The sequence below is a fragment of the Brachyistius frenatus genome, unplaced genomic scaffold, assembly GCF_029030835.1.
Source record: "Brachyistius frenatus isolate BFR_SWC_R1_liver_20210118 unplaced genomic scaffold, ASM2903083v1 Contig_65, whole genome shotgun sequence".
NCBI lineage: Eukaryota > Metazoa > Chordata > Actinopteri > Embiotocidae > Brachyistius > Brachyistius frenatus.
In genome coordinates, this window is record NW_027210664.1 from 1,105,163 (window position 1) to 1,125,000 (window position 19,838).

Consider the following 19,838-nt stretch of genomic DNA (forward strand, 5'->3'; position numbering starts at 1 on the left):
AAGTGACCTTAAGCTGCAGTACCACCGAGTGCCACTAGAGGTCGGCTCTGGAAAAAAGCCTCCAGCTCCATATACTCCCATTCAACTTTTCTCACATAAGTCAATAAGATTTCTCTACGAGTTATCTCGGTCTCGGATTCTTATTAGTTTTCTGGCGGTCCATCTGAAAATAATCCGTCATTAATTCGAAAATAAGCTTCAAAAAAGTTGTTGTGTCTGTTTGATTGACAGGTCTGTGGTGCAGTCAGGTTACAGTTATCGGTGGGCGGGACGTAGTATTGCCGGGATTTCAATCAGATCAGTCAGATCCACCGCTGGCTCCTCCCCCCAGCTCGTCCAAATATGGTCATTTCCTGCTTCAAAGCGCTCCGAACTAGCAAAGATGGTGACAGACAGAATCTGAACTGGAGGATTCATAACGTTCACAAACCAACGATGACGTCGCCGCTTGGTTTAAACTGCACAAGGAAAATATGACCTTCAATTCAAAGTTTTAATAACAACATAAATCTTTACAGACAAGCTGTTTAAATGAAATCTAAAATAGCAACTTTGGTGAAGTTTACCAAAACTGTCAGGTTGTGATGAAATGTATTTTGGAAACAATTCCTTCAATAAAATAGAATAAAATGTGAAAGTGTAAAATAACTTCACCTGAAATCAGTCTTTTATTTGAAGAATCAAATCGGCGTAAAATAAAGGAAATAAATCGCTTCCTGACGTTGAATTGAGATCATCTGCAATGAGATTGAGAATGAAGCAGCTGCATTTCTTCACTTCGTCTTTCAATTCGACCAAACTCCGCTTGACAAAAATATAATCGTGCGTATAAATGTTTCAAACACCTCCTCGCGAGCTGCTCGCTAAAAACCTACTTTTCCTTTTACAAGTACCGAGCGAGCCTTTTTTTTTTCTTCTTTTTTTCTCACCAACAGTGAAATTCTTGCAACACCGGGCTCTTCCGCTGTGAGAGGAGATAGGAGGCTCGGCGTGCCTTGGGGTGGGGAGGTGGAGGGTGGGGGCTCTCCATCTCTGCTGTGTGATGGTAGCCTCCGGTTCTGCAACCGCTCCGAGACACCATCAACTCCCGACCCGGCCTGTCTTCCTCTAGGTCGGCTCGTCCTCTGATTCCGCACGAGGCGCCGGGCCGAAGGCCAGCCGAGGGTCCCGTCTCCTCGCCCCCCCCCCCCCCCCCACCCTTACAGCGCGACCTTCCCCTATTTTTTCCCCGTTCTCCGACCTCCTTCTTCCCTCCGTCGCGGCACCGTGACCTACTTTCGTTTTAACCTTTGGTCCTCTCGGCAGCCGTTGCTCACTTCCAGCTTTCCAGTCAGTCGGCTCTATTTAGGTCAATCTGCCGTTTGGCTGCTAACGAGCTGATGAACGTAAATTACCCCAGAAAATATGTTTTCTTTTTGCCGCAAGGAAAAGTAACAAAAAAAAAGTGCGTTCGTTTTAAAGACCCCCTTCGATGACGTTTTTAACTTCGTTAACATCAGACGCTACAAGACATGAAGAGTGAAATCAGAACAGTTACGGTCTGACATCTCAAAAACATGGATTAAAAACCGACAGGGTTTCATACATCTAAAGAACCAAGTGACCATATTTGGAAGAGCTGGGGGAGGAGCCAGCGGTGGATCTGACTCAATCTGATTGGAAATCTGACGATACTACGTCCCGCCCACCGATAGCTGTAACCTGACTGCACCACAGGCCTGTCAATCAAACAGACACGCTCCCAAAAACGAGGCTTCGTGAACCTTATTTTCTAATTAATGAGGGATTATTTTCAAATTAATCGCCAAAAAAGAAGGAGCTAATTTAAAAAAAATTTTAACCCAGAATTTTTTTTTTTAAATTAAAGGGAAGTTGAATGGGAGTCTATGGAGCCGGAGGCTTTTCGGAGCCAACCTCTAGTGGCACTCGGTGGTATTGCAGCTGAAGACACTTGATTTTTCAGACTAAAAAGTTTCGTCCACTTTCACACTCAGTCTATGTTTACATCTAAACAACTTAAAGGCCCCTCTATGTGTAATTCTGATGAACAGGGAGGACTTTTCCGAGGTTTAATCAACGCCAGGAGAGGAACTTTAACCTGCATACATTGAACTATTCTATTAAACCTGATGTCACAAAGTTAGAAAATATCACTGGTATCAACTTTGAGTTGGAAAGTCCTTTAAAGTAAAGCTCAGCAGGAGGCGAACCTCTGGACCTCTAATCAACTTCCCTGACCCTGAGTGGGGAGAGCTTTGACACACAAGTGATGGATTAGAACATACACAGCACACACACACACACACACACACACACACACACACACACACACACACACACACACACACACACACACACACACACACACACACACACACACACACACACACACACAGAGAGCACTGTCCTTGTAGTAAACCTAAGCAAGCAATTACAGAGTTGCAGCCTGCCAATAAGATATCAGAGGTGTGCTGCCAAGGCTAATTTGCTTTAGCTGTCAAACTCACTATTGTGTTGTGTAGAGCTCAGAAGTGAGTTAAGCTTCAATTGAAAACAAGCGTTTCGCAGAGCGAGCATCAGAAAACACCTCAAATTGGAGCGCACGCTCTCATTAGCGGAAACGTTTTGTTCCGAAAACAGCAAATCTTTTCAAAACTCGCATTATACAACGACGCCGTGTTTTTGTTTGCGGGCGGTCCGAAGCCGCTCTTCGCCTCCATCAATGCCAAGTCATCTCTGGAGAAGTTTGTAACCTTACTGACTATTGAACAAATGTCATAACAGGAGACGAGGAGGAGGAGGAGGAGGAGGAGGAGGAGGAGGAGAAAAAAACATTTCCAATGTCAGGGCTAAATCACCGCAGCACTGCTGTGAAACGCCGCAATTAACAGAGCAAAAATAAAAAAAATAAACCCGCACATCTCTCCAACAGAAGTACGTTCAGCCTGAATTTAATCTGAGTGAAAAAAAAAAAAAGTAATTTAAGTGAATTCACAGGATGGACTGAGGCATGACAACGAGAGAGACGAATCTGTCCAATAAAGAGATGTGGCTGCAATGAATGAAAAAGAGAGGAATTTTAAAGCGTCTGTCCTCGGACAAAACCCAGTGATTCAAAACCCCATTTCCCATGGGGCAGTGGGGTTCTGGCCTCACAGGTACAGGGAGACTCCAGATAGGGGCGACGTCGGGGTCCCGAGGGCCCCTCGGTCTCGCTCGGCTGTGAAACCCCTCGGATTAGGTACCGAGAAAAAATAAAATAAAGAATAAAATCCATCTTTTCACTGAGGGACTTTGAACGTGACATTCGAGGCGTCATTTGTTTCACATTTGTTTTCACAGTGACTGTGAGAGGGGGCGGGGCGGAGGGGGGGGGGGAGAGGGGACAAGTGGTTTTAAAAATGCTTTAAAAACTCCCAGATCGTATTAGACATCACGATGCATCACGCCTCACCACCTCTGAGGGGGAATAAAAGTCGAGGCTGCGTCCGCGGCATCTCTCGCAAATCGCATCTGGACGAGCGGCGCCTCGCTTTTGCATTTTAATTGGCCGCAATCAGATTACGAAGGAGCGAACAGCAGGTACGTTACTCACAGGGTGAGGTGGTTGAAGCCCACCGTCCTCAGGGTGAAAGCTCGGGCCAGCAGACGCACGTGCGTGAACAGGACGCCGATGGCGTCCTCGAAGCTGGTCAGCTTCTGGAGGACGGGGGACGTCTCGATCAGCTGCCTGTCCGTCTGAGGCTCCTGGACCTGGACGAGGAAAATAAAAGCACAGTTTCAAAACACTTTGAGTGTACAAACCAGTGATGTCATACTCGCTCTGCGGGTCATCGGTCCCAATGAGGGGACATCTTAAAGGTTACAGCACGCTCAGCGGTTCTCACAAAGTTTGGTTTGTGGATGTCTGCGTGGAAAAACAACAACAAAAAAAAGTCGACAGAACTTCTGCTGCTGTGCTTTTATTTTGAAGGACACGCATTTCCCACGACACAAGAGCACGCGTGGAGCAGCTGTTTGCCGCCACTGTTGTCGTGACAACCAAAACCAACGTCCACACATTAGCGGTTCGCTCTCATTCGAGCATTTGTAAAACAAGTTTAGGATTAAATAAATCTGTCTTTTTATTTAATTCAAGATAAGTTCATTGTGTATTACCGCGATATATTTTATGACTTAAATTTGAGCGGCTCAAAAATGGCCACATTTTAGGTCGTAATTTAATGACTAAGGAGAAATTTGGGTCCTGATTATTTAACTGCTCACCAGTTTGAGCGCCGAGCCGAGTTCATAAAGTTCATGAAGAAATGTGTTCCCTCAGGCTGGTGGAGAAGAATTTGAATAACCTGCACAGATTTCTGACTCTCAGCCTCCTCCGACATCTTGTGTTGGACCTCAGTGATGCTTTTATGGCAGCGGGGGAGAAAATCACAGCAACCATATTTAAAATAAATTAAATAGGAAAACCTGAAACCAGACGAGCTGAGGAGGCTGATAAATGCACATTGGAGCATCCGCATACTTTTGGCCGCGTATATCCGATCAGTGTTGGAGGGTCAAGATTAGCAGTCTGTGTCCTTTATAGGCTGTAAAACAGGAAAATGACTTTTTTTTTAATAGTGTGTAAATGCAAAAAATTTCCCCTCGGGGATTAATAAAGTATATACCTACCTACCTACCTAAATCTGATAATTTTGTATCCAACAAACTACAAGTGTTGTAAATAATAAATAATTTGTATTTTTTGTTTTGTTTGTTCAATGCTTTGTTTTGTCCTCGAGTAATAACGTATATAAATTCATTGAATGTAGCGCCGTTTGGTTTTTATCAATATAAAACCCAAAACAAAGGAGAAGAAGAAACTAAAAACCTGAAACGACCGAGCACCTCAACGCTCGGCGAAGTCGTTCTGCATCCGAGCGTCAGATGAATCTCTTTAAACTGAAGTGAACCTCTGCAGCGTGTTGCTGCTCGAGGGCCTGTTTACAGTGTTTTTATATATTTTTTTTTACTCCGCCTCAAAACAAACTCAAGATGATCTGCAGCAGATGGAATCTCTTAGTCATTAAGTTTCAAGTCAAACATCTCCGCTCCTTTTTTTTTTTTTTTTTTTTCCATCCTCCTCTAAAATCTGGTGATTCCTTCGGTCAATTAACACCTCCGGTGACTCACTCGTACTGTCGACTCGCTGCACACTCCCGAACTCGGCGCTTTGACAAGTCTTGAAAAGAATGTTTTTGTTTTTTTGGGGGGGGTTTTCAGTGGGGGTGGGTGGGTGGTGGGGGAGGGGGGGGTGTGTGTGTGTGTGTGTGTGTGTGTGTGTGTGTGTGTGTGTGTGTGTGTGTGTGTGTGTGTGTGTGTGGTGGTGGTGGTGGGGGGGGTTTGTGGGGGAAAAAGCACTGCAGATCACTTGCCTCTAACTGCGGGGGCTCGGTGGGTTCAGAGGTAGCAGGGAGAAGAGAATAAATAAATAAATAAAAAGCACCACGCTCTCTTTAACTGCGGCGTTTGCTCGTGACTGAGCTCATTAGCAACAGAAATCATATGCTAAGAAAAAAATAATAATCTGTGCATGCATGTTTGTTAAATCAAGAGCTATCCTTATGGGTGCATTAATTAAGGCAGCTAGAATCATCTAATTGGTCTCTGCGTGGTACAACTGTTAGCCTGACCAAGACATCTTCTCCACGGAAACACTCAAAGGAAGCTGAGCGCACGTTGGACTGACCCTGTTAGCTCGCTGCATTTCACTGTACACAATAAAGTCGTCGCCCCCCCCCCACCTCAGACAACATCCAAGGCTCTCCGGGGGGAAGACGACCACTTTTATTCATTTTCCAGCCTTTTTCTTTGTGTCTTGTTTTTTTGTGGCGACGTGACAAGTAAACAGCTCCCTCACAGTCTCCCCACGTCGAGCCGGAGATGTATTTTTAAACTCAACTGTTTTAATTGGTGCGCTGCCGGTAATGTCACGGTTCCATCTTCCAATATGTCCTAAGAAACATTTCATTCCTGCCTCCTTTTTTTTTTTTTAATTTTTGCTCTTCCTGTTAATTAAGGAAAGGCGTTTAAATGTCATGCTTCACAACTAACGACATCTGACGAGTTCAGCACTCGGAGGGCGCGAGCTATCCTTCAGGGGGAATGGCCGGCAGCAAGGCTTCAAACGAAGTGAGGAGAGGAGAGGAGAGAGAAAAAATATCAACAGCAGTTATGAAAAAAAAAAAAAAAAAAAAAAAAACCCGTTTGAAATGGCTTCAAAGCATCACTTTCAGCTCAGTCCAGACAGAAAGCAGAATCAGAGCCGAGGTCTTCTGAGAACCAGGGGGAAAAAAAAAGGCCTTGACACTCGCCCCTCGATAAACTAAAGGAGGAATCTTGTAATCCGGACTCTACGTAAATGACGCTCTGGTAAATTATTGTGGAGGGCCGGGGGAGGAGGGGGGGGGATGATGCGCTGGTGCAAATCAAGCAAAACAGGAAAGAACCACGCAGCTCCTCCGTCAGCGTCGAAGCTCATGAACGCACACCAACGATTAGCGCACGCGTGATTACACCCGGCGCGGCGAGCTGCCTCCTCGTGAAGGGAGCTGCTCGTCCTCCTCGTGAAGGGAGCTGCTCGTCCTCCTCGTGAAGGGAGCTGCTCGTCCACCTCCGCCGCGTCGTCCCTCGGAAAAGGGGCAACAATATCGGGCATGATATTCTCGCTGCAACTTCTCGGGGGCCTTCATCAATTATAGAATATACAATTAAATAAATAAATGATGAGAACGGGGGAGGGGAAGGGGAGAGGAGAGGGGGGTTTTTGGGGTTTTTTTTTTACCTTGTGATGATTATATCCTCTCGAGCCAAAAGGTCAGGACGGTATCAAGCTACCAAGCGGTTGGTTGGCACAATTTAACAGGCGTTCCCCCCGCCGGCAGGGGACCACCCAGAGGAAACCTCAGCAAACGCAGGGCATGTGGTAATGAGGCCGCAGCTCTGGAGCGGCTAATGACTACCCATGCAGCACGCTGCAGCGGTGGTGACCCCCCCTCTCCAACCCCCCCCCCCCCCCCTCCCCCCATCGCACCGCAGAACCCGGGGGCTCCAGCCGCCCCGCCGCTGTGCAGCTCACCGGGAAAAAACACACTGCTGGGTCCGAGAGGTTTTTGGGTTGTTGTTTTTTTCAGTCTGAGCACTGACACGCTTGACAAAAAAATACTATAAAAAAACAAAAAAACATCCAGACTTCTTTGTGGATCCTCAGAAAACACACACAAATACACACAAATACACACAACACGCAGATGTGTGCAAACGGAAAGCGCACACGTGAAAAAAATAAATAAATGCCGGCGCATGTGAGACGAAGAGAAAAGGAGCAGTTTCACAAAAGAAACACTTTCCTCCTCACAAACACATCAGAGAGGAGGATGCCCGACGGTCCCTGGAGGCCCCCCTCCCCCACCCCATGTGATCCGGGACTGTAATCCTGTTATGGCATCTTTGATCTCTTCTTCCAAAATCCTAATTTCAAACAAACACTGTTGACATGTTCAATGTTTTCTGGGCTAGATCATGCAAAGCAAAGAAACAGCAGAGAGGAGAGAAGAAGAGAGAGAGAGAGAGAGAGAGAGAGAGAGACACGGGAGAAAAAAAAAAGAAAAGCAAGATGGTGGAGGAAGAGAGACGGAGTAAAATGGAAAAAGCGGTCAGAGGTGGTCTCGAGCAAAAACGGGGAGCAGCGAAGACACGGGAGCAGAAGGACGGCTACATGGAGGCTAGCGGACGGCTGTGAAGAAGAGCTAACATCTACCGACACAAACAACATCCATTCAGGCTGGAGAACTTCAAACATGGCAGACAATAAACATCCATAATAAACCTTGACCCACCTGCAGGGGGTGGGGGGGGTAGTTCAGCCAGACCTCCCGCATGTCCTGCAGAGACAGAAGCAAGAGAGAGTCAGAAATCACTGCATCTCCACCCAGCAGCGGGGGGGGGGGGGGGGTTCATCCGCGTTAATGGACGACATGGTAATAAATACGAAAACGAATAAAAAAAAATAAAGGTTTCAGCTTCCAGGGAAATTCTAAGTGAATATTTCTTTGGTTGAATTTCACCTTTCTGTGATGGACATGAACCATTTACACAAAAGACGTTTTTATATTTACGTGGATGTCTGGCATGGTTACGAGAAGCGGAGTCCCGAACAGTTGATGATACAAACATCCAGCAGCTTTTGGTTAACATTCATTAGGAGGCATGTTTGTGGAAGATCCACGTTCAATACTCCTTTTATCTCCTGCGAGCTTGCTTGTTGCCTGGTGACCAAAACAAGGGGCTGAAAGATGCTAAAAGGGTTCGAAGGGTGTAAAAGATTCCTGTAACTTCAGATTGTTAGTCGGCGGAGCATCACATAAAATGAAGTCATTTGATCTGTTGTTTATATAAAAATGTTGATAAGCAGCTTTAAAAATTCAATCGGAAAGCACAAAAAAAAAATACCTGAGATGAGAACATCTCAGTTTCTCAACATTAAAATGAAATTAACGCTTAATAATGAAGTTTTGTTATTTATCCGATTTGTCCGATTTCATTCCTGCAAATGTCTCACACACAAAAAAAGGCCTTGTTAAGAAATTAAGGGTTTCTGTCTACTGAAACACTACAGGGCTTTTAATTTGAAAGGGATACAGGAAGTGTTGAGTCTGTATTAATGTGTGTTGCAGTAAACTTCAACAGGGCAAACGTGGGCGGATCAAACCGAGGCTTAAAGTTGACGCCGTGAATCAATCAATGCAACCTAAATGTCGAAACCACAATTAGTTTTTATTGTCTCTCTTCTATCAGATACATTTGGGAGATGATTGGACATTTAAGCACTTCAAAAAATATACATATATATGTATTTATACATATATAAAACATATATACATATATATGCATATGTATAAATAAAAAAAATCAACCAGATCAAGAGAACTGTGAGCATTTTATTTCGACACTTTAAGGTGCCATCAGCAGTCTGCAAATGAGTCAGCATCTCGGACGCAGAGGTGTGAATATCGACCACCCAGCGTGGAGTTAGGGGCCAGTGAGGAGGAGGAGGGGGGGTCACGATGTGGAGGACAACGGGTGTTGTGGGCGGAGGGCTGCTGGGATTTCAGCCTTCGATAGGTGTGTTGTCTCCGACAGAAGCACCGACAGCGCCGGACGCTCGAGGCTCCCGTGGAGAGAAAATATGTGCAGGATCAAAATGTCCCCTCGGCCCTGATCTGAGGTAACGGCACAGGATCGAACGGTCGAGAGACGGAGGCTGAGAGAGAGAGAGGGGGGGTGATGTGATTGGGGAGGGGGGGGTATAAGCTGCAGCTCTCAAGTTGTTGCCAAGGACAACGCCAGCCAGAGGCAGTTTTTTGGGGGCCTGGGGTTTAATGTTCGGGTGAGTCATAAGAGGTGATGGAGATGTGGAGAAGAGGGCCTCTAAAGTACAGTATCACTCAGGTGTTTAAAAGGTTCAAGGAGATAAACCTTTAAAATGCGGTGTTAGCTCACGAGGAGGGGAGGGGAGGTGAGGTGGAGGAGGAGGGGGCGGGGGGTTGAGTGTGTGTGCAGCATCAAAACCCACCCAGCTGGCAACCCCATCGCCTTGAGCAGCCGATGAAAAATTCATGAAAGTGGTCAATACGTTGGAGTAAACGCTTCCTTGCGGTTGCTTGTGAGTCGAGATCAGGTACGGCGTCCAGGACGAGGCCGACAGGACACGGGGACACAACGTTTATTATATTCAAACAGTCGTTACAGACTAGAAAATCAATTAGCATACGCTAAACTATTGTTCTTCCTGTCGGATGTAATGCCTTACTCCTGTCAGAAGGTGGCGGAAATGCGCCGAAGAGTTGGCTGCCAGCCGCCTTTAAACGACATATATCCGGTCGGATTTTTACGCTTGTTTTTTCAAAGAGCGACTTAGCAACCGGCACAATGTGCACACGAGAGTGCTGCAGAAAATGAGGACAAAAAAAAAATAAATAACAAGAAAACACTAGAAGAAGAAAAAAAACAAAAACAAAGAGGGAAAGAAGTGAAGTACGTGCAAGTTTGCTTCGGCGTCTGATTAAAATCCATCCACGGGGAGCACGTGATCCGCCCACACGCCGTATACCGACCCGAGCAGCTAATGTTTCAATTACAGCCATCGCAAAGACAAGGCAGACAGTGATTAATCCAGCATCGAGTGGGGATTTAAGAATAACAACAGGGTTTATTTTCCCCTCTTTCTCTCTCTCCCAGCACAAGGAAGGTATAATTATTGGGAGGGGGTGGGGGGCACAAATCATCATGTGCAGCAGCTGAATCACAGCCATTTCAGGGATATAAAAAAACATGCAAATATGTTTATTTGAATGTCAACAGCCCGGCTGTAATGACGGCAGAAGTTTAGACAGAAGGAATTAAAGACGAGTTCGGTTGAAGTCGCCTCTGATCTCGTTATCTTTTACTTTTTTTTTTTTTTTTTTTTTTTTAAAGGTGGGCTTCCATCAGCAGCAGCAAGCTCGGGGAGTCTGAGACACAAGTCTCCACAGGCCAACCGTGAACAGTCAACAGCATCATATAGCCTCTACCCACACACACACACACACACACACACACACACACACACACACACACACACACACACACACACACACACACACACACACACACACACACACACACACACACACACACACACACACACACAACCCCTGGGACTGTTGGCCATCCCATGATTGGGACATAATGGCGCTCTTCTCCGACAAGGTCCAATGCTCCCTGACAAATTGGTCTCTAGCTACGGGCTGCCAATCAATTCATCAAATGTAGTAGTGCAGCGGACGGGTCGATAAGAGATAGCATCGCTGATCGATACCAACATAAAAGCAGCCCTGGGTACAAAAGCCCCCCCTCCCCCCCCACTCCCTCCACCCACCCTGTCTGTCAGTGAACGGCCAAGGTGATCTTCCAAATATAGAAGGGTTGTGGTGGTGGTGGTGGTGGTGGGGGGGGGTGGGACTAACATTGATCCTTCGGTGAAGTGTGTTGCACAGTTTACGGCCGAGGTGAAGAGCACACCTTTTACAGTCGCAGCGAGTGTGAGCAGAGCAGTGGACGTGAATGTGTGTGTGTGTGTGTGTGGGGGGGGGGGATAAATGGCCCGTGAATGGGCGCCATGCAATTCGAGCTATTAACAAAACCAAGGACACAGTGCAGATCGGAGGCGCGCGTGTTCCCATTCAAAACACTGAATGAAGTATCAGCTGCGGCCGTTGCAGGACAAAGCGTAGAAAATTGTGCTGCGAATGGAAAGTGTGGAGAGGAGGGGGGAGAGGGGGGCGCACGCGAGCGAACGGTTGAAAATGAAGCGTGTGTGTTTGTGGTGTTTTTCTGCCAGGAAGGTGGCCTTAACGTGGAGGGAAGGTTGTCAGGAAGCCTTTTCACCTGTGTGAGCGCGTCAGCCGAGCACACTCTGCTGGTGGAAGAATATCGGAGACTCCGTGTTGATCAAACACCGATTTCACTACCAGGAGTGGACACAACAACAGGTTGATGGAAATCAAGCAACAAAAAACCTTTTTTTGTCAGAGGTGAGAAGGAGGCTACGGTGCCATGGTGACCATCTTAGTTGTCACAGCAACCTTTGTTAAAGAGTTTGGGCGTTTTGAGTGTGTGTGTGTGTGTGTGTGTGTGTGTGTGTGTGTGTGTGTGTGTGTGTGTGTGTGTGTGTGTGTGTGTGTGTGTGTGTGTGTGTGTGTGTGTGTGTTTGTGGCGGCGTTAATAAAACCCAAACAGATTGGCCCTCCGAGCAACTGGTGAGATCATTATCGTGATTGCTCCTCAAACGGAGGCGCTCCCCCTCAGGACGGCAGAGTGGCATCGACATCTCTTCCACGGCAATATTTGAGTCCAGGTTGGGGAGCAATCGGAGTAGCTAACCCTCCCTCCCTCCCTCCCCCCACCGTAGAAAGATGCTTCCTGCCGCTCTCAGCTGATGCTTTAATAACCTCCACGGTAATGTCATTAGCAAATTAGCATCTATTGTTTCCTGCGGGCGTCTGTGTGCAATGAAGCTGGATTTCCATCCTCTGTGAGAGTCAGCGAAGGTGATGTAGGGGGAGAAAAAAAACAAAAAGAAACAAAGGGGGACGGAAATAACTGTTGCGCTTCAGCCATGAATGCCATACCAATTAGGGAATAACAGAGAGAAAGGGAGAGGATCGGAAAAAAACATGGGGACACTGTTTTTCTGACTAGGTCTTGAGGTGGCGATTACATGCATGCTTTGTTTTAGGTAGTCAGTTGATTTTTTTTTTTTTTTTTTTTACCTCAGGAGTTGTGGGAGCTTTTTGTTTTGACTTGTCATAAGAGGACTGCAGTGAAACATCTGCGGGGGTAATGACATCCTGGAGTGTCAGCGAGAGTGGGATAAAAAAAAAATAATAATAATAAAAAAATATTGGAAAGGAAAGACGGAGAAAACTAGAGGGAGCAAACCAGACAGCGTTTCTTAAGTGAGGGCGGGGAGGGTACGGGGCTGATCACTCGTGTGTGAATGGAATATCATACCGGCAAATAGGAGCGACAAAAAACAACAAAACAAAAAATAAACCTTCCAGGGCGTGATCGAGGGGAAATGTAGAGTCCTTCACATTTCGCACCGCATCGCATTAGTTTAGTAACGTGCTGTGTGAAGACCCATTCGGATGTGTTAAACTAGCAGAATCCAAGTGCTTTCTGGAGACCATAGAAATTTATCTCACCCTCGGTTTGTCCATGTCTAGCCCCCCCCCTCCCACCCACCACCACCATCACCATATACCCATCATACCACCTGGCTGGTGTTTGGCTTTCTGGTCCGTGTCCATCTGTCTCCTCTCAGCTTTTCTACCACAGAGCAGCCATCAGGAGGATTCACGAGACATACTATTTCAATCAGTCTGCACATCTGAAAACTTTCAAAACCAAAGTTGAAAATATCCATCGACTGTTTTCATTTGCAGCTCAACAGAGCGGCAGTGTCCTCAGTAATATGGGAGCATTCGTGACTCGCTATTAGCAGCAATTGGATGAGTCATATGTTAAAACTGTAATGTTAAGTTGCTCAAAAGAGACACTTTATCTCGGTTTCATGTGTTGTAATCATGTGTTTTCGGTTTCGGTTTCCTCCTCCCTAAACTCCCTCTTAATCTGGCGTTCCTCAAGGCTCCACGTTGGGCCCCCCATCAATGCATTTTTACATTCTCCCCGTTGGTAACATCCCTCATTGTAACAGATGTAAGGTCGCCATCTTACCATTTTGGAGCCAGAAGTGACTGTATTTGGACATGCTGGGGAGGATCGGGCGGTGAATTGACACTAAGCCCCGCCCAACTGTAGCCAAAACCTGACAACACCACAGAGTTGTCAATCAAACAGACACACCCCCTCTAACATGTCGCTTTTTGAGGCCTAATATCTAATGAATGAAGGATTATTTTCAGATGGACTACCAGAAAACTAATAAAAAGGAGCGAATTTAGTGAAGGATACTGTAAACACTGTCAAAAAAATTTTTTTATTGACTTTGTATTTAATGAGAGAAGTTAAATGGGAGTCTATGGAGCTGGAGCCGACCTCTAGTGGCCATCGTTGGTGTTACAGTTTATGAAACTTCCGGATTGGTGTGACTTTTCAGACCCGGAAGCTATGTCCACTTTTATAAACAGTCTATGGTCTTTGTTTGTTCTTATGCAGATGACAATCAATTGTATGTATAATTTGCTTTAACAAACAGTTTTATATTCTGTGCATTTAAAGTTTATCTGATCTGATAACAGATGGATGCTTTTATTCCAAATTAAACTTCGGAGGATGTGTACGATGGCTTGTCAAATCATAGTCTTTGTTCCAGATGTGAATAAAGTCTATTAATCTTGAATTAACCACTTTGATTCTCCAGCAGAATCAAACTCTTTTAAGTGGATTAAAGAATAGAAATGACATAACCCCCATTACAGGCTCCCATCAGATTTTTGGAACTTTTTTTTTTTTTTAATTTTTTTTCTTAGATCTAGCCGATTGCTGAAGTGTTGAATGGTTTCGCTCCTGTCCTCTTCTCGTCATCTCTCACCATCCGAATAAATACCTCTGCATCAAGACAACCATAAAAAGCTTGAAGACTCCAGTGGACTTTCATGGCCAGTGGACGACAATAAAGTAAAATCAAGTAAGTTTTCAGCTTTTCACATCCGAACAAATACTCCTCGCTCCTCGTGAAACGCGACGGCTGGCGGAGTCGATTTTGCCCAAGGCCAAATGTTTTGTCAATTACAGTGAAAAAAAAACTTGACATAAAAGAGTTTGAAAGAGTAGAAAGAGTTACTGATCTTAAACATTGATGAAAATACTGTAAGTCATTAAAAGTTACTGTATAAAAGAAAATGATGATTAAAGGACTCATTTCTTGTTATGTGGCGTGAATGTTTGAAAGGTTCATCCTGTGATCCAGCTTCTCAAACACTACCGATTCTGATCGAACACGTTTGTTAGATGTCATGTCATGTGTGTGGGAGTTGCCAACAAACAAACTACCTCGATGGCCAATTAGAAGTGACCCTGCTGCAGTACGATCGACGATCTGCAAGTCATTTACTTGATTCGTAACATTTCTTACCAAGATAAATGCAAATACTGATTCATTCATCAATTATTCATGCCCACTGATCTCACACACACACACACACACACACACACTCGCAAACAATAGCAGGTGTCCCGCTCAAGACTGGCGAACCGTAATGTTCCACACCTCCGGTTCATTTTCCAAAACATACAAGGCTGTTTTTTTGTGCTGCGACGGCTTTATCCAGATCTTTGTTTTTTGTTTTTTTCTTCCCCCTCCGTCTCATTGTTTTGTCTTTGCACACATTGAGCAGCCTGCTAGTCAAAAGTATTGCAGGATAAAGAAAGATTTGGTGAGATCTCAGGTTCTGGGGGGCTGGCAAGGATTCAACATCGGGCAATGTTGCCAAAAAAAAACAAAAAAAACATGCAGTGTGTGGGTTTGAGCGAAGAAAACCCCCAAAAAAATCATGTCTAGCGCGTCTGCGGCTCAACTCTTCACAAACGAAAGACGCGCATGCCCCTTTGCAAAACACTCATCCTGTACATACAAACTCCAGAGCAGTGGCAAAAAGGGCAGAAACCAAATTAGAGCCGAGTAAATCTTTACCTCGGTGTTGAAAAGCAGTCTACCAAAGAGCTGCCGGGCCTCGTCCAAGCCTCCTTCCAAGTACACAGCCCCTGGAAGAGAAAGGAAGAAACCAAGGATGAAAGAGGACCCAAATCAATACGATGCATTTTATTCACAGCGGTGAGTATTTGCTGGAAACTCGTGCTTGTGAAACGGTAAACTACCACCCGGACCCGCCCGAACCCACCGCAGATTCAAGCACGACGTTCTAACCAGTGCATTTTTACTGGTGTAAAAATATTCTAGCAATTCTGAGGCAATTTCAGACTTCTCTCCTAATGGAAAACTTCAAATTAATTGAACTCGGCAATGAGTTGTAATTGCTTTATTAAAAGTAGGAGTGCATTTTTATTGCTTTTTGACGGCGAAATGACCTCAGGCTTCATGCGCGGATCCACCTCCTCCTCCTCGCTCTTCGACGAGGAGGAGGAGGAGGAGGAGGGAGGAGAGGAAGGTTGCATCACCACGCTGAGATGTATCTGGCTGAGGTCACATCAACTATTTTGAATCCACGAGGCCTGTCTCACATGCTTTAGGTGTGAATAGGTCTGACAAAACACCACGACGAGGCTTAAGTACTTCATGCTCCATCCAATTCACGGACAGCGCGGACAAAAGCATAATGTCCTGCTTCTTATTTTTTTTTTGTCATTCGCCCACACGCACTCGGACATGTCCGCTGAATGCAGCTCGAATTGCGAAAGGATGGGGGGGGGTTGGAAAAACAAATTTCACACGACGCACAAAAGAAAACAGGACAAAAAAAGAAAAAAAAAGAAAAGAAAGAAATTTGATAGAAGATTGGTCCCAAAATAAGGAGAGCTGCTGTCAGAGCAAGCAAAAGAACAAGACGAGTATTCCAGACGCGTCTCTCGATGGGTCTGATGCGCTGCTTCTGCGGCTCGCTCTGCTGCAGCAGTCAGCTGCTTCTCACAAGTCGACTCTCCTTTGTAACGTCTTGTTGTTTTGCTCTTTCGACTGTTTTCCTCTCGGAGAATCAGCGGAACTATCTACGCTTGCCTTTAAGCCGCGCGCAACTTCAAACCATCACACTTTAGGGCGGCTCATTCAATTTAGAAAGCAATAACCACCTGGCAAATTGGGTATACAATCGTGCAGCGTTTTTTTTTTTTTTTTTATGACATGCAGAAATGAGGCGGCGGAAATGGGGCGCGGTCGCCAGTCGAAATGCGCAAACTGCTTTCATGGACGACATCAAGAAACGTATGAGGGATTCATCATCTGGGGGAGGGAAACTGCTTTCAGATGGCTAACAGGCCACTTACACACGAACAGAAGAAGATGCGGCCGACATAAACCGAAAAAAAGAAGAAAAAAAAACCCATCAAGAAATACAAAACGCAGCAGCTCGCACAAAGGCAAACAACAAACGCACTCCCACTCGATCTGCCTCCCGTGCCCTCTACTTCTACACAGAACAGGGAAATTATTGCCAGCCATTGGCCAAATGTTCGTAAAATTTGATTAAGCCTGACAACTTTACCTCAACCCAGCAGCCACTTTGGCACCGTAGCGCACTCTCATTCATTTGGACGCCCTTTACTAACATCAAAATATAGCTGAGTGGTGAAATAATGAAAACAGCTTGTGGATATATATATATTTTTTTGGTTTTGTTTTTTTAAAGGCGCCAGCCACCGTGAATATATTACAAACAGTGATTTCATGCACCGTTCGAGATCTGAACACAATAAGCCCGTAAATCAACACCTATAAAATCTTTAGCCGTCTCGAAGCCGACAAACACGGCGAGCCGCTAAAACCTGCAGATGAGCATCGGCGAGCAAACTCTGTAAACTTGGCGTGACGGCGGCCGAGCGCCTCGCCGAGGCCTCGCGGGGACGGGGGCGGTTCTACGCAGGATGTTTTCCACTAAGCATCAGCGCTGAGATTTGTGGTATTTTTTAACATAATGTGGGCCTTTGGTTGTAGAGAGCAGATGTTTCCTCTAGGGGAGGGGAGGGGGGGGGTCTTAAGACCCAAAGTTCTGAACGCCTTTCAACCATCCGTCATTCATGTGTTTGAATGCGGAGGCTGAGGGAGGGGACGCGGGTGGGGCCGCGAGCTCTCTTTTTCTTCTTCTTCATGTTCTGATGACACAGCTGATTTGGAAAGTCCCCCCCTCCCTCCCACCTCCCCCAATGGAGGCCTCAAAGTTGTTGAAATTCAGAGTTTTTGCTTCTTATTAGGTTTTCAAAACTTCTTCCAAGACGAAGGGGAATGTGGGGTAAGCAGGGAGAAACCAGGAGCGCCTCGAGGGGTTTAAAAAGGTATTAAAAATCTCAAAGCAACACCTTTGGTGTCAATCAAAGTGCCCATGGATGAAGAAACCAAGATATGCAGTTAAGTGCAGCGAGAACACTCTTGACAAGCAGGCCGTCCGTGCAGAAAAGCGTGCCCCAAAGCAATCCAATCAAACGCACAACTCGCCGCGATCATTAAACGGAGATCTGCGCTGCTCAGTCCAAACCGTCAACCAGCCGGCAGAGGTGCAGCTGACGCCCTGAATGCACACAGCCCACAAAAAAAACGCCCCAGCCAAACTTAACTGGCAATTATCTGCCAGCATCTCTCCGCAGCTCATCTCGCAGTAACATCACGCCCCGGTCCGATCGCTCTGCAGTCTCCGAGCGCCGCCGCGCATTCAACCCACCGGGTCGCCGGCGCTGCCAGCACGAAATGCAGCAGGGCCCGCAAACTGAGATGGACCTGCTCGGAATATACATGAAGAATCACGCTGGACTGGAGGGAGCATAAAGGACACCGAGAAGTCGCACAAAGCTGAACAGCTGTGTAAGACAGCATTTCATTGAATCTGAGTACAGAAAAAGAAAACCTGAAAATGATTTAAAAAGATAAAAAAATAACTCGGTATTCAAGACCTCGAAGGTCAGTGAACTAGATCTAGTTTTTTTTTGTAAAGATAGAAGACCTATTTGCTGGTTTCTGATAAATGATTACCTCGAATGTTTTATTCATGGCTCTTTGAAATCTTTGCTGTGAGGATTTGTTCGGCTAGTTGAATGAATCTGGGTGTTTCTCGAACTGTGAACTGGAACCAGAACCTCACGGAGCCCAAATCTAAACCACATACTGTGAAAACTGAAGCCGATGCGGAAGTGTGTTAAAGCTGCAATACCACCGAGTGCCACTAGGGGTTTGGCTTTCATGTTCGCTGCTGGTTGCCGCTTGATCTAAACTGATGAATTATAAAAACTTCACCTTGCATGTTTGATGCAGGTAAGTCAGAAGTTTTCTAACCAAGTTTCCCTCCAGTTCTGCGGGTTTGCAGAGAATATCAGTCTCGGCCGGCTCTTAATGAATCTCCACATCTGTCACAGGTCGACTTCAGACAGCCGTGCAGACTGTACAGTGTTATGTTTAGGAATAGAAGTCCAATGTCTGTGGGCTTTCAGTGACCAATAAAAACCCAGAGTCAGGGGCATATGAAACACCAGCGGCTGACAGTCACATTAATAACCGAGAATGAATTATTCAAAAACGCTCAGGCTCTAATCCATCAAATAATATATTAAGCCGCTCCCCTCTCGGCTCGACGGGGACCGGAGCGGCAGACGGACACAGAAATAGGAAACGCATTAAAAGCAAAAGAAAATAAAACAAGAAAACAGAAAAAAAAAAAAAAAGACGTGAGTTTTGAGAGTCTCAGAGCGAAGGAGGGGGGCGGTTGGGACAGAGAAAACAAAAAACCAGAAACCAACTCCACCACCGCTGCCGTCAATTAACAAAAGGCAGCGGCGCTCACTCAACGAACACACCGGCTGCATTGTGTACGAATCTGATATTCAGCAAGTGAGAGATAATCCTTTTCTCTGCATTCTTTTAATAGGAAGAGCTTAGAGGGAGGGGGGTGGGGGTGGAGGGGGGGCTCACAAAGGTTCACCATCTGTACCTCCCCCCCTCCCCACCGTGGCTGCTGCTGGAGTATAATCCACAGATCAACTGTACAAGGAAATTAGGGCCATAAGAAAAAAGGAAAAAAAAACAGAGCGGGGGCCCCTCTTTTCTTCTTCTTCAATTCTTTTCAGACATTTCTGGAGAAGAAAAGAAAAAAGAAAAGAAAAGGGAAGCGGCGTGGCTTATCGCTGGAGAGGACCTGAGAGGGAGAACGGGAGGGCAACAGGCGTGCAAGAGCTGCAATGAATAAGCAGGAGGAGGAAGAAGGGGGGGGGGTGGTTTCTAAATACGATGAGGTAAAGTGTGCAAAACTACAGAAGGAAGAGGGAGGGGGGGGGAGGAGGAGGAGGAGGAGGAGGAGCGCAGGCCAAAAGAGCCCAAATGAGAATGGCCCACTCCGGCAGAAGTTAATGACAGGGGATCAGAAAAGCAAGATTTCCATTCAACACTTTGAATTATTCAGGGTTGCAGGGCACCTATTTGCATTGCAGATGCCTTTTTTTTTTTTTTTTTTTTGCTTTTTCCATTCCTCCATAGCACTCTCCTCCTCTCTCTCTCTGTTTCCTCCATTCTTCCTCTCTTTCTCTTTTCTCTTCCTCTGGAGGAAGAGGAGGAGGATGGCTCTGCCTCGGGGGGCGAGCAG

At 45.9% G+C, this 19,838-nt stretch overlaps 1 protein-coding gene across 1 annotated transcript in view; it reads right to left on the minus strand.

Moving 5' to 3' along the window:
- The window catches only part of drosha (drosha ribonuclease III), an 81,992-nt gene that overhangs the window by 20,707 nt on the left and 41,447 nt on the right, over positions 1-19,838 (minus strand). The window contains 3 exon segments of the mRNA XM_069706798.1: positions 3,596-3,753; positions 7,878-7,922; positions 15,236-15,306. Of these exon segments, the coding sequence (XP_069562899.1) occupies positions 3,596-3,753; positions 7,878-7,922; positions 15,236-15,306 (274 nt within the window).